This window comes from Coffea arabica, chromosome 2c, assembly GCF_036785885.1.
Source record: "Coffea arabica cultivar ET-39 chromosome 2c, Coffea Arabica ET-39 HiFi, whole genome shotgun sequence".
NCBI lineage: Eukaryota > Viridiplantae > Streptophyta > Magnoliopsida > Gentianales > Rubiaceae > Coffea > Coffea arabica.
Genome location: NC_092312.1, coordinates 33,827,418 through 33,843,320, shown reverse-complemented (window position 1 = coordinate 33,843,320; position 15,903 = coordinate 33,827,418). Strand labels below are relative to the sequence as shown.

At 34.7% G+C, this 15,903-nt stretch overlaps 2 protein-coding genes across 2 annotated transcripts; both read right to left on the bottom strand.

Annotated features, from left to right (window-relative positions):
* Positions 1-38: 38 nt before the first annotated feature.
* Positions 39-2,750, bottom strand: LOC113724307 ((-)-germacrene D synthase-like). The gene is made up of 6 exons (XM_072075798.1): positions 2,590-2,750; positions 2,194-2,470; positions 1,599-1,971; positions 1,163-1,381; positions 920-1,058; positions 39-676 (listed from the first exon to the last, which is right to left on the bottom strand). The coding sequence occupies exons 1-6, from the start codon at positions 2,689-2,691 to the stop codon at positions 323-325; spliced, it is 1,464 nt and encodes a 487-aa protein (XP_071931899.1). The 5' UTR covers positions 2,692-2,750; the 3' UTR covers positions 39-322.
* Positions 2,751-6,737: 3,987 nt separating this feature from the next.
* Positions 6,738-7,291, bottom strand: LOC113724724 ((-)-germacrene D synthase-like). Its single transcript, XM_072076929.1, has 2 exons — positions 7,121-7,291; positions 6,738-7,031 (listed from the first exon to the last, which is right to left on the bottom strand). Exons 1-2 carry the CDS (start codon positions 7,289-7,291, stop codon positions 6,738-6,740), a joined length of 465 nt encoding a protein of 154 aa, XP_071933030.1.
* Positions 7,292-15,903: the final 8,612 nt, after the last annotated feature.

The following is a 15,903-nucleotide window of genomic DNA, read 5'->3' as shown; positions in this document are numbered from 1 at the left end:
ACAATTGTGAGAGACAATGAAGGAAGGAAGGAAGGAAATGGTGCTCCACATGGAAAGGCATTTACTTCATCCGCTATTAATTATTAAACCATACAGACAAAAGAAAATGGTAAGAGATAGATGCTTGCTAGTGCATAACAACCATTACTAGCTAATACTACTATTCCCAGCATTCCTTAATAATCTTGGATAACAACATTATGAAGTAAAACTAACCGTTGAAGTTTCACCTTCTGATTTTCACTTACAAGCATCTTATTAATAGAAAAGTAATATTGCTTTTTCAATCAAAAGCCAGAATTATTAAAAAAAAAAAAACCTTTCATATTGGGATTGGATCTATAAGCACAGTGGTAATCAAGTCCTTGAGCTTGGTGGCAGAATGTGTATACCAATCTTCGTCATTGTATAACAGATTTATACCAACCTCGTGTCCCGCCATGTCGTCCATTAATCTACAAATGATTGATGCAGCTCTAACGATTAATGGTTCGTTTGTTACCCAATCAAAAGTTTGTGTAGTCAAAGAATCTCCCATTCCAACCATGGAAGTTGTTGCTAGCATCATGTATGCTCCTGTGACAAGTGCAACCTTCATGTGCTCCTCAACTTTTGGGACGTAGCCATTGTGAAGCCATATGGCCTCTTGAAGATATCCCTTCACTAACTTTTTCATCTGGAAGATGGAACAATAATCTATCGTATGCCATACGATACTCCAATAATCAAACGACAAATTTGTAATATACTCTGTGAATAGACCATCTAACAAATATGTAACTCTCATAATGAATCCCACATGTGGAAATTGGAATACAACTTCACATGTATTGATTGTGAAATGGTCTACCTTAATTGGGATCTCGATCCATCAGAATTTGCAAGTTAGCCCAGAAAAGCGTTAATCCAAGCATATTACCTCTAATTTTGAATAATTGACTCTATCTGGTTTGCCTTCCTTGGCCAATTTTTCCTCGAATTCTTTGTAAACATCCAGCAAGGCACGGTAACAGTGTCTCATATAAGATGGTAATCGATCCAATTCATTGCTGTGCCACCTGGGTATCATTCATGCAGACCACCAGACCAAATTATTGTTACAAAAATAGCAAGGGACTTAGGACTGTGAAAGGGGAAAAAACAAACAAAAAAGTAAATTTACCGTTCTATCGCATCTGTGAAAATGATTAATTCATCCAGAGTGGCATAGACATCATAAATGTCGTCAATGATGGAAGTGATGGAGATTACTTTTGTTAGCACTTCTCTAGCGAAGCAATATTTGGGCTCAAAATACACTCCCCATATCCAAAAGTAGCACTCCACCAATCGGTCCCTTGCAAATGGTAAGTTCGTTGCAACATCTATGCCTTTCCACCATCTGAAATGTAAAGAATCAGGGTAGAAGTTTCTTTTTACTCACTAGCAATTGGACATGTGATTACTTGGAAAAATTTTCAGAATAATCATTTAGAAATTTTTTTTTTAATAATTATTGTAGCACCCATCAGTATTTTGTGGGATCGTCAGCCTTGCCCTGGTCCTTTTTTTTTTTCTTTTTAAGCTAAGTATTAGGATATATGCAGTCATTTACTTACTTTGTTAGTCCGCTTAGTTCCTTCTGATGCAACTTCTGCAATTTGTTAAAATCCAATTTTGCAAATTTTAGCAACAATTTATCATGTGATTCATGTTGTTGGTAGAGAGATATGTACTGCCTTGCTCCCAGCCTTGTCAAAGTTTTCTGGATCGGCAGCTTAAGAGCTTGAACAACTTGTGCAGCAAGAAAATTGCTCAAGTTTGGAACCAAGGATTCAAGGTTATCAGAAGTAAATTTCAGCGCTTCGTCCAAAACCTTCTCCCCGTGCACTCCAAAGTTTGCTGCTTCGTACAAGCTCAACATTCCTCGCATATCGTTCGCCAGAGATTCCTTAAAATCTCCTTTCGGGTTCTTGAATTTGTTGAACACGTCTGTTGAAAAACGTAATAAATAAACAAAAATAAATTAGTAATGCCTTCCACTAAAAGTATAATAAACGGTGCATGTCTTTTATGTTATCAAGAAATATTAGAGAATGGAGAAAGAAATAATAGTCTCTGGTGTAGCACGTCCTGGTCCATGAATGCTTAAGTGCATGGCAATTTGTGAACCTGATTTACATCTATGTGTGTTTTAAAGGTCGATTTACTTACCACAAGAGGCATGAAAACCTTTTTGTCTGAGTAATCGGAAACGAAGAGCAATAGTGTAGAGGTCATTGCCATCTTTGTGATTCAACTCATGGTAGGCATCGAAAATCTTTTGCAATGATGCCTCGATTTCACTCTCAAAATGGTACGACACCCCAAGACGCTGAATGGTGTCTATCATGTCTAGCTTTCCAGGAAACTCGTCAGGAGTTTCAGTTAACATCTCTCTAACCTCTTCTCTTAGCCGTTGAAGCTCTCCCCCTCCTTCGAAGAATTTTTCCTTCAAAAAAGGAAAAAAAAAAAAAAACCAGTTCCAAAATTAATTAAGTTTTGTGATTCGCAAGATCAAGAAAGTAACTGCCACAAGAAAAGCTGGAAATCGTATGCTAATGCTATCACCTTATGCTGAGAAGCATACGCAAGAAAATGATCTCCCCAAACGCTTGGATGATAATTGGCAAAGCGACGGGGAACTGGTACTTTTTCAACAACATCCTCCATAATCGATTTTAAGAAATGCTTGGAGTTTATTTAAGTAAACTTCCTGGCAGACTGCAAAGTTCCCGCAATGCAGCTTTTATGCACCCGCCGCTCTCTCTACTCCGCTATTTATGTCCCTGTTAGATGTGGCTAACTTTGACTATAGCAAGACGTAAAGGAATTGGCAACTATTTCGTTAGTTTTTGTGCATTCCATAAAAAATTAGAATAAAGCCAGATGAATTTTATAGTTTAACAATCTAGGACAGTGCTAGGGTGCCTATAGTTATCAGAACGATATTAGGGACATCTACTATTGTACGTCTATATTAACTTTAGTAATAGATCAAGTTTTTTAGCATCTTTTTAAATATTATATTAGAATAATTAATATTAACATTAGTAAGTTTTTAATAAAATTAGTAAGTATATGTCTGAAATGGTAAGTTTTAGTCAAAATAGAAATTTACACTTTGAGTAATATAATTTACTTATAATTTGACAAAAGTTATTTTTGTTTAAATTAAGCTTACTAATACTAAAAGTAAAAAATTGCATCTTTAAGTAAAAAAATCACCTGTTCCTAAAATGCTTGCGGGTTATCACGTCTCTCTAAAATCACATGCCTTCTTCTTATTCTCTTCTCACGATATGATCTTGGCAAAATTTTCCTCTTTGCCCCGCATTTTGTCTTGTCGCAATTGAACAAAATATTTTCTCTAGCAAAATTTTCCTCTTTAGTCCACACTTTCCCTCTCTCCTTCGTAATTGATCGGTTTTAGATGCTAACATATGCAGACCCAACAAAAGAGTTGAGATTTTTATTAGGGATTAGTGGCAGTGGCAGTTGATGAGAGAGCAGATAAAAAATAGTAGCCAAGAGATTAGACCATTCTTAAAAATCATTTGATTATATTGCTTTAATTTATTTATCTTTCATTTGATTTGATTGTCAAGATTTTCTTGCAAAATACATGGGAAATGACTTAGACCCTTTATGTGAAACTTAGTAGTATGTAGGCATCTATGTTAAATGTGGTTAATTTGGGAATACTAATAGGATGTTTGGTGAAATGTCAAAGAAAAATTTATCTACTATGTTTGATGCTTGTGCGGGATGAGAACGCACCAGGTAGGGTGTAACAACACCAGTTGAAAATTTGTATCATCTTACACAGTAACACTCATTTAAGATTTGAGTACAGTTTAACAAACAATTTGTTTCAGCAAAATAACATACAATCAGAAGCAATTATGCAAATAAAAGGGTAAAATTGTGAAAAAATAATTAATATTATATAAGGATAATAAAACGACAGATAAAAATACATTAGAGCAAATTTCTTAAACTTCAATTATAAAAAAAGGAGGGAGTAATTGGGAGGCATGCAGCCACCGGCCATGCAAGATAAATGCAAAACATGTCTCGGTACTTGGGGTGGGGGTCTGCATCCACTGTTTATGGCTTTATGCCTTCTCCTTTTTACTCATTAATTCTCTTCTGCACATTTTAATTGTAAATTGCATTTCTCACTTCCCCTTTCCCCTCTTCACTTCTTAAATTTCACTCCTCTGTTGTTAGAGAAATTTTTTTTAAAAAAAAATTCCTTTTATTTTTTCCAACGATTTAACAACTTCGACATTTTGACAACATAAGTTTGTCACACAGGAGTGGTAGAAGACCCCCATAAACCACAAAATTAACCGAGTATGAAAGTTTTTAAAAAATACAAGAAGAAAAAGAAAAAGAAAAACTGTAATTGGAAAGGGAGTACACATTTACCATGAAATAAGAAGTTTGAATAATTTCAGCGTGTCAATTCATGTAATCTTGATCCAAACACAACTGAAAGAACTTAAATTATATGAAGGTGTGCTTCATTATCCAACTCCTGTTTTTGAGTGTGTGTCTGGTGCTAAGTTAATTGGAAAGATGCTATCACCAGGTTAAGGGGAAAACAAAACTCAGAAATTTTCTAAATTGATGAACTGATCCAGACCGATTACCTGCCCATCTTCAGCATAGTTATATAACATGAGTGTGTGTCTAGTGCTAAGTTAATTGGAAAGATGCACGATAAAGGGAGTATATAGCTTCTAAAAGGGCCTTCTGAGGAAAGTCCCCACCATAATCTAAAACCACTAGCTTCCACTTGAACAACAAGTTAAACATGCAAACATTAACGATAATAATCATATTAAAAAATAAATAAATACAACACTAAAATTATAGAAAATACCTTAATTAAGAACCTAAATTAAGTAATATCGATACAAATAAGAAATTCCTGAACCCAAGAGTTATCGTTCTATATTAAACACTCTCATTAGGACTCTCTCGAATTCCACGAAGGAACTTGACACACAAACCACAAGAAGACACAGCTACAATTCATCCACGGATTTTGTAGGATCAATATTTGTAGTGGAACTGCTGCACCCAACTATACACATAAGAGGTTGTATACCATCTTGGGGCAATTTCGAAACTAACAACTTCATTGCCTTCCATTGTCAAAACATATTTTATTGTCCTTCCCCGGTTGATAAGGAACTCAATATGCTTGGCCTTTGCAGGAAAAATCTCAATAAGAGAAGATTTGCCGAAAATAAATTCATTTTTTTTTTACGGAAACGATAGGAAATATATTGATTTCAAAAACAAGCTATACAAACTTGAGCAAAGGCCCATCACGAGCTTTACAATTGTGTTGCTTGACACAGAGGACTTAGATATTCCTCATCTTGCACTAAAGTAGTAGCATACTTGCTAATTCTTTTCCCTAATCTATTACACTGGTTTTCAGCCAAGCTGAATGAGCAGTTCATAAACAAAGCTTTGAGCATGTGAATGTCTTCTAATTGAGCAAAAAGTCTGATGTCTTGTGTGTTGTGAGTTCGCAGCATTCGTAACAACTGAGCGGATGAAACTGGTAGATTAACATCTGGCCAAGGCTTTTGTCTAATTTTACACAATGATAATTTGAGCGCAGCAGAATAATCCAGTAAAAAGTCACCTGTACTTCTGTCTCGCATGGCCCATGCAGCGTGGCCGAAAATAAATTCATTACCAGACCAAAATTCTCGTGAGCCAAAGTATCAACTGGCTCTATAGATTTAACCAGCAACTCATATGGTGGTGGTCGATTTATTGGCGAGAAATCCTCAGAAATTTCATCAACCATCAAATCTTGAAATTCATCCAACCCTTCAAATTTGACGGTTGGAGAATTTAGATCCACTTCAGGATCCATCGCAGACAAGCATGGAGGAAATTCAACTTCTTCATCTTCAAGATTGGGATCATAGATAAATTCCTCCTCCTTGATCTTAGGCTCACAAATGACTTGCTCCGATACTAATTGATATGATATAGAAGTGCGATAAAATAGATGGGGGCTCACAAATGACTTGCCCCAATACTACCTGATGTGATATAGAAGTGTGTGTATGTGTAAAACTCAATTGAACTCGATTAAACTCGACAAGCTTTCGAGTTTTACATATTAGACTCGAGCTCGACTCATCAAGTAGGTGAACTTGTTTAAACTAGAGCTCGAACTCGTATTATTTTGACAGAACTCGTATTGTTCGCGAGTTACTCAATTAAACTCGACCCGTTTGCACCTCTAGTATCAAATGTAATTGTTCGCAATGCTTCAACAGTGGAGTGCTATATGAAGCAAGCAACATGGCGTGATGTGGCAGTAGCAAGCACGCAATGAACATTACAGACAAATCGAGATATGGCCAATAATTGTGTGAACAATGAAGGAAGGAAATGGTGCTCCACATGAAAGGCATTTACTTCACCCACTATTAATTATTAAATTATACAGACAAAAGAAAATGGTAAGAGATAGATGCTTGCTAATGCATATCAACCATTACTAACTAATACTACTATTCCCAGCATTCCTTAATAATCTCGGATAACAAAATTATGAAGTAAAACTAACCGTCGAAGTTTCACCGTCTGATCTTCACTTACAAGCATCTTATTAACAGAAAAATAATAATGCTTTTTTCAATCAATAGCCAGAATTATAAAATAAATAAAAAAAATTTTCATATTGGGATTGGATCTATAGGCACAGTGGCAATGAAGTCCTTGAGCTTGGTCGCAGAATGTGTATACCAATCTTTGTCTTTGTATAACAGATTTACGACCTTTGCAAGGTCCACAACTCGCTCAAGAACGGCCATAGGCACTGCATTTGAATTGAGGCATTCCCCATTTATATCTTTCCAAGCATTGGCTACCTGTTTGTTAAACTCATCAAATGCCTCTTGCTTTGTAACCCCATATTCATTCACGTAACACTCAACAGCTGTGGCCAAATGTCCTCTTTCCTGCTCAAACTGCACCACATAAGATATTGGTAGCAATATTCATGAGACCTGTGTATAACAGAAAATTAATTTACAATCGTAAATTATTTGATATAAACCTCGTGTCCAGCCATGTCGTCCATTAATCTACAAATGACTGATGTAGCTCTAACGATTAATGGTTCGTTTGTTACCCAATCAAAAGTTTGTGTAGTCAAAGAATCTCCCATTCCAACCATGGAAGTTGTTGCTAGCATCATGTATGCTCCTGTGACAAGTGCAACCTTCATGTGCTCCTCAACTTTTGGGACGTAGCCATTGTGAAGCCATATGGCCTCTTGAAGATTATCCCTTCACTAACTTTTTCATCTGGAAGATGGAACAATAATCACATTAATTTTTGAGTTAATCTATCGTATGCCATGCGATACTCCAATAATCAAACGACAAATTTGTAATATACTCTGCGAATAGACCACCTAACAAATATATGACTCTCATAATGAATCCCACATATGGAAATTGGAATACAACTTCACATGTATTGATTGTGAAATGGTCCAACTTGGGATCCCGATCCATCAGAGTTTGCAAGTTAGCCCAGAAAAGCGTTAATCCAAGCATATTACCACTAATTTTGAATAATTGACTCTATCTGATTTGCCTTCCTTGGCCAAGTTTCCTCGAATTCTTTGTAAGCATCCAGCAAGGCACGGTAACAGTGTCTCATATAAGATGGTAATCGATCCAATTCATTGCTGTGCCACCTGGGTATCATTCATGCAGGCCACCAGGCCAAATTATTGTTACAAAAATTGCAAGGGACTTAGGACTGAAGCCTATACCTGCTTTTATATATATTGAAAAGTTTAAAGAGGATTTGAAAGGGGAACAAAACAAAAAAAAAATAATAAAAGTACCGTTCTATCGCATCTGTGAAAACAATCAATTCATCCGGAATGGCATAGACATCATAAATGTCGTCAATAATGGAAGTGATGGAGATTACTTTTGTTAGCACTTCTCTAGCGAAGCAATATTTGGGCTCAAAATACACTCACCAAATCCAAAAGTAGCAAAGTACGTTGCAACATCTAAGCCTTTCCACCATCTGAAATCTAAAGAATCAGGGTAGAAGGTTCTTTTTACTCACTACCAATTAGACATGTGATTACTTGGAAAAATTTTTAGAATAAACATTTAGAAAATTTTTTAGAATATTTATTGTAGCACCCATCATAGGATATTAATCATTTAGAATTTTTTTTTTAATAATTATTGTAGCACCCATCAGTATTTTGTGGGACCGCCAGCCTTGCCCTGGTCCTTTTGTTTTTTCTTTTCTTTTCCTTTTAAGCTAAGTATTAGGATATATGCAGACCGCTTAGTTCCTTCTGATGCAACTTCTGCAATTTGTTAAAATCCAATTTTGCAAATTTTAGCAACAATTTATCATGTCACATGTGGATATTTTAAATTTTGGAGTATTAGAATATTTTTTTTGAACATGGAGTATTAGAATATTAGTTAGTTCACAAGAGAAGACTAAAGAGTGTAATTAGGAAACAAAAAGTGCAACTATATGCTTGACGTTTAATCATCCAAAGGAACCAACCCAATGAACCAAAATTTATGAGTCATCCTAAACTGGCATTCAAGGAGCAATTATAAGTGCATACAACAATTGTACACAATACGAAGATGGTGTTAATCATTTTTTTCTGTGCTTTATATAAAAAGATTTACTAGGTTACAGTGATATCTTTCCCACTTCAATACAATTGGATCCAGAAAATGCCTTGATATTGGACCCGTATTTTAGAACCTCAATCAGAATATGCTTTGATCTTGAACCCTCTTCTCTAAAATACATCGGAGCACCAAATTTGAATGCAGTAAAATAAGCAACAATCTTATGTAGGATTGTTTCAAATGTACGTTGACAAACAATATTCCCACTTTACTAGTATTGGCATTCAGGGGAACCAAAATTGTGTGGTGGCATCAACCCTATAATATCTTATTCTTGTTATTAGCAAGGTAAAATTAACATTGTGTGTTACACCATCATGTCAACTTTCAAGATTTCAATATGGTCCTTTTCGGTTACAGTAGGCAAAAGGCCTAACCATTTTTTTTTAAATAGAGGTGCTGTAGACACCAAAAGGCCATTTTTGCAAAGGTCATGGCAGAAATTATTGCCATTTTTGGGCTTCATTTCCACTCGTTTTTGTTTTTTCCTCTTCCCCAACCCTTTGCTAGCTCATCCCTTTTATCTCTATCAAGATTTTTCTAGAAGAAATGCCATCTAATGGCTCAAAATTTGGAGAAAATACCAGCCTTCATCCTCACCTTTGAGGTGAGGGTTTTGGGATTTTTTTCTGGCCTATAAAAAGGCTCATAAGGGCGGCCAAGAGGAGGAACAAGTGAGAGAGGCGGCTGAGAACAAGAAGAAAAGAAAAACAGCAGAAAACAGAGTGAAAAAAGGGTAGAAAAAGCGAAAAAAAGGAAAATATTTTTGCAGAAAATTTGTGGAAAAGGCTGGTTCTTCAGCCACATTGCGGGGCATTTCTCTCTCTCATTATAGCTTCTCTTGAGGAACTTTGAATTTATGCACCATCTACGTAGCTAGGGGAAGAACTTTTGTTCAGAAATTTTGTCGAAAAAATGATTTTAAAGCCTTCGAATTTGGCCATAAAATCGTTGCATCATCAACCCTGGTTCCGCTTAACCTTGCTGAGAACTTTTTCAACCCGCGTTCATTCGCATTTTTTTGCCTCAAATCTATTTCCTTTCCGAAGCTTCATCAGGTAGTTTTCCAACCTTTCTTAGTTTGATTTGACATTTATGCAACTTATTGGAATAAATTTATGGATGTTCACGCTTTAGGAATTTAGAACTCATGTCTATTCATATTTTTTGGATTTTGGCCTTTGTTTGATGTTTACTTAAGCTTTAAATGCCATGAAATACATATATATGTGAAGATCCGCTTTTAAAAGTTGGTAAAAATGGATTCCGGCGAAGTTCCAGCCAATATGACGGAATTTTTCCTACCTGTCGGAATCTGCATCCAGGCAGGTTGATCAGTCAGAATCGTCATGGTGTTCTTGACAATTTTTTGGGTCTTTTATTTTCCGATTTTTTGGCTTGGTTGATCTTCCTCAAAGTTGTTGGGCTAATTTTTGGTGTTTCTGGACTGATGATTGGGCTAAGATCTGCTTCTTGATTTGGGTTTTATTGTCAAAACCCAACTCTTTTGGTTGGGTTTGTTTGTTAAACAAATGAGGGCCGGTCCACCTGTTGCCTCCGGGTTTTTTGTCGGGCTTACAGAATTTTGGCCTAAAAAAAAAAAAGCAAAAATGGCCCATTGGCCTCTGGCCTATTAGAAACCAGAAAATGAAATTGCAAATCAGTCTCTATATTTTACATATTTATTCTAAAGCCCTAAAAAATTTAGATTTCTTTCAATTAGATCCTAATTTAATTGTATTTTGGCTCTTAAACTATATTTTTATTTTATTTTAACCCTTAATTTTTGTAATAATTATAATTTGACCTCTAAAACTTTCTTAATTTTGCAATTAGGTCCCTAACAGTTTTGATTTCTAAAATATAAGTTACTTTTCTTCTTTAATTGTTAATTATGCTTCATTTAAGTGCTTTAATTGGTAGATTTCATGATTATTTTCATTTCTTTATAATTAAATTGGTGTCTTAATCATTTGTTCATTTTGGAGTATAAGTAGAGCAAATTTCACCCCATTTAATCACCACTTCAAGGGAGGTAACCTTTTTTATTATTTTAAACTCTTTTACGTTCTCCAATGTGTTTTTATGTGTAATTGCATGTTTTGAATGATTTTTTTTAATTAGTGATTCTTATTCATTTTAAAGTTTCATTTGTCTTATTTAATTTTGATGATTATTTGAGAGGCATTAAGATATCAAGTTGTAATAGATAGGCGCTCAAGACATGTATTTAGCTAGTTTATATAATAGATAGGTTTTAGTTTTGTTAAAAATGTATTTAGTTAGATAAATGTAATAGTTAGGTTATTATTTTTTAGAATTCCCACCTTACATTATAGTTAGAGCCCCGAATGTAATAGTTAGGCTCTTATGGGTGTTTATTTGCTTGTGTGCTTGCATGCTTATGTACTTACGTGTTGTACTCGCTTTTTCGGGAGATTTGCATCTAAATATTATGTTTACGTGCTATGTGCTCTATGTGCTTACGTGTTTACTTGCTTTAATTATGTTTATATGATTCCTTATATTATAATAGATGCATGACATCACCACACTAGTCCAACGCTAGTTGTGGTCTATTTCCTTGTAAAGGATCGAAAACAATCTAAGAGAGGGGTAAATTAGGTGGTTTAAAAACTAGCCAAGATATGTGTCACTTTTTGAGAATTTTTCCTCTTTTTCTAAAAGACCACACAATTGAGTAATTGATGAGGAAGTACAAGTGCTTAAGAGTAGAAGAGATAGACAATTTATATTTCAAGACAATAAATAAAAGGATAGAATAGCAAACCAAGTTTCAAACTCCACTTGAGTTTGAATACCACTTTATATAGCAAGTTTCTTCAAGTTGATCAACTTACAACCAATCTCTTGTGTACAAAGGAAGGATCACTTCCTCCTCGCCCCAAGCCGCACTTGGTCAAGCAAAGAAGTTTTACAATCATTCGGATAACCCTCACAAAACTACACTATTGAAGAAATAGAAACACACTTGAAAAGCTTATTGAAAGTTCCACAACTAAGAGTACAAATCTTCATTCTAGATTATTCTCACACTTGAATCACTCAAGATTTAATGTAGTCTCAATGTGTGAAAATCATTTGAAGTGGTTGACTTTTTCCTATTTATAAGAGACCAAAAAATTCTTCAATTAATGCTACCAACGGATAGAAGGTAGTTGAAGAGTCAACTAGCCGTTGGTAGTGTCGGACGTCCGGTAGACTAGTTTTCTACATTCGAACGCAGGCAGTGAGCTCCAGAAGTTTTCTTGAAATGTTTAGGATGTCCGCTACCTCCAGAATATACGTCCGAAGGTATGATGTAAAATTGGAAATTCTCCTTCAATTTGTTCGGACGTCCGATGCCTCCAATGTTTTGCGTCCTAAGTGTCGCAACGTTTATCGGACGTCCGGTACTCAGGTGTTATGCGTCCGATCGAGGTCAATTGGCTTAGAGAACTTGGCTTATCATCTTCGGACGTCTGAGAGTGGGTTCTTCATGCGTCCGAAGTTACTCAATGGTTGTCGGACGGCCGATGCAGTCTGTATGTGCGTCCGACAGCTATACCTGTTCTGCTCCAATTCTGAACAGATCTAATTAGAGAATATTAGTAACATCCATTTTTTGTACTTATCAAAAGTTACGGATTGAGATAAACAAACTCCTCCTTTTTGATGATGACAAAACAATGGATGGAATAAAAAGATTTTAGGTACAGCTCCCCCTAACTTAATGCATTCAAGGAGGATTCACAACATCCCTTTAGAATAATGTTCACTCGTGATTATTCACAACTCCCTCTTACAATGACTCCCCCTCACATATAGATTACATATCCATTTCTGGATTTCTCGCTAGTCCAACGCTAATGAGAACTTATAGACATGGAATAGTCCAATGTTAGATCCTTAGAAACTGTCCACGGGTTATATTATGTTTGCGGTGACAATCACTACATTTCATGCATATTTTCTACTTTTTAGAATCTTTACCATTTTGCATGACATTACCTCTATACTTACATTCGTTATTCCTATGTGCGAAACATGACATTTAGACTTGCATTTCATTTAAAAAAAACTAAAAATAGATTAGTCAATTTGCTTGATTAGGTTAGGGAGTACCCTTCAAATATGGAAAATGGATGAATATGGTTTCTTAGCCTTAGCACGCTCGCATCTCCTCTATAAAAAAGAAAATTGAATCACGAATCTTAGTCTCCCGTACCCGTTATGTTGCATTCCTATTTTTAGGTCGCGTATATTTATATATTATAATTTTTTCTTTTTTTCGAGTCTTACTCTTTGCATATTCGTGACCTTTTCTAAGAATTATTTTGTGCATCACAATTAATGTGATTTGCACCGATTAAATTTTGAAGAGATATCTCAACCCTCCCGATATCCATTAGCTCTAGGTTTGCATCCATATAGTAACATCCAAATGTGACAAGTTTTATAAGTTAAATTAAAAAAATTTTCAACTAAATCACGCAACTAGCCTTGGTTAGATTAAAAGGGTGTCTTGGATTTTATCCTTGCCTTCCCTTTCTTCAATCGTAACTCCCGAGCCCTTTTCTCTTGTTTTTCAAAGACTTGGAGTCGTCTAAAAAGAGTTTTCTCTATTTTTTTATTTAAAAATTCGTTTTTAGGTGACTTGGTACACCTTAATTCAATACCAAGTGGTGACTCATATTTTTCTCAAAAATCCTTTTTAGACTATTATTTTGGGTCAAAATCGTCGCACTTTTTAAGTCCCATTTTAGGCCCTTTTTCTTTATTTATTCTCTAAAAATCAAAAACTCATTTTCACTCAAAATTAATCAAAAATTCATTTTATAACTCATAATTTTATTTTTCAAAAAATGGGGCCCGACAAGTGCTTGGTAAATCGTCCAGTACAGTAATTTGCTTTTGTAGTCAGGTTTTAAACTAAATTTTACAATGGATCCTTAAACTATAAATGCAATCTTATTTAATCCATAAACTTTAGTTTTTGGTACTTTACCTGCTAAAGTATGAAATTCATCTCACTTTAGTTTTTGAATTTCAATTTTAGACACTTTACCTCTTAAAATATAAATTCATTCCATGCATCAGGTCGGGGTTCAAATCACGCCTGGTGTATTAAGAGGAAGCATAGTGTTTCCTTCCATCAAAAAATACAAAGAATGCAGTAGTACACTTGTTCGATCTAAAGGCTTACCTCCAATTCCATACAAACTTAGTTGGACTCCCTCCTTCTCCCATGGTATAGGAGAGAGTAGAATAGATTATTAATATTAGACCCAAAAAATTTTCAAAATTCAAGTTTAAGACCTAAAGTGAGAGTGCGTGCATGGTTTCAAGGTTCAGAGCCGAATTTAGCCCAGGTTTCACACAAACATGCTTGGTAAAAATTACCCCTTTCACTATACCTTTCTCTTTAAACGCATGAGCTCCAGTAAAGTTTCCTTTTTTCTTCTGCCTTTCTTTTACATTATTGCCCATAAATAATTGTAATTTTATCTTTTACTGCTACTCGTTTAGAAAAATTATATCTCCTCAGGAGTCCAATATGTATAAGAAATTTAAGCTAACATATAGAATTCTATTATTTAAAGCGAAAAATTGTGGTAGCTGAACATTTTCAAGGCACCAAATTTGAATGGTAAGTTTTAGAATGTGATATGTTGAGTTGTACAAGCAACGATATTTTGAATTCAATGACAAGAAAACATTTATTATAAATTTATTTAACAAATAGCTAAGATGTTGTGGCCATTCTTAAGCACAGGAGTAAAGAATCTTTATAATGACATCTCATAAATTTTCTAAGTGTCAAGCAGGTTCAAAGTTGACCTTAATTAATGACATGAAACAATTAGACAGAAATGTAGTAAACTAGAAAGGGCACGTCCTAATTGTTAATCATAATTCCCACAGGCATGGAGTAATATATATTTAATATGAGAACTCTAAGTATTCTGGCAGTACTATAAAATATAGAACTTATCTTAAATCATGCATAAGATTCAAGCTGTCATAATGACTTATTCTAATTCTGTGAAATCGATTAGATACTTAAAACCTCGAAAATAAAAAAATTTTTGGTATTGATAACATGATGATTATATTCCTTTGACTAGTTAACTACATGTTTATCAACTGTCTAGGCATACCTATCTACGTATAAAGCAGCAATATGATGTTCAAAGAAATTGTCACCTCGTAGCTTGCCTATTTTACTCCCATATCATGAACTACTACAAAGCTATCACAATTCATAGCTGGCAACACATATTTATAGGATTAATCTTATTTATATATACATTGATAGTATATACATATCCTTATTATGGAAAGATATGATTATAGTATCATGTATTAATTAGGTATCATATGATTATAGTATCATGTATTGATTAGGTATCATATGATTATAGTATCATATATTAATTAGGTAGTAGATTGATTTAGATTAACATGATTTTAGGATCTAAATTAGATTACACTTGTGTATATATATATGTATATTGTGTAGTCCAAAGATATGAAAAAGAGTATTTTCTCTCCCTTTGTCTTAGTTTTCATGGTATCAGAGCCCTACTATCAAGGTTAGGGTCTCTGTCCGCTGCCAGAAAATTCATTAGTCATCATTCGGTTCATCTGGTTCTGTATAGGATATATCTGTGTTCTATTCTTCACTCTTGTTTTAAAGAGTTCAAATCTGTCCTTTTTTATTATTATTTTTAATTCTAAACCCATGGCAGAAACGAAATCTGTCGTTACATCTAATGTGGTTCCTGTGATGTCTAAGATCACGGACCACAAATTCAACAATTCTAACTATTTTGATTGGAGCAAAACGGTTCGTCTTTATCTGCGAAGCATTGATAAAGACAATCATCTGACTGATGATCCTCCAAAAGATGGTTTAAGACAGACATGGCTAAGGGAAGATGCTAGATTGTTCCTGCAAATACGAAATTCTATTGACAGTGAGGTAATTAGCTTAATTAATCACTGTGAATTTGTTAAGGAGTTAATGGAGTATTTAGAATTTTTGTATTCTGGTAAAAGGAATATTTCTCGCATATATGAGATGTGTCAAGCCTTTTATCGTGCAGAGAAACAAGATAAGTCCATCATGACTTATTTTATGGATTTT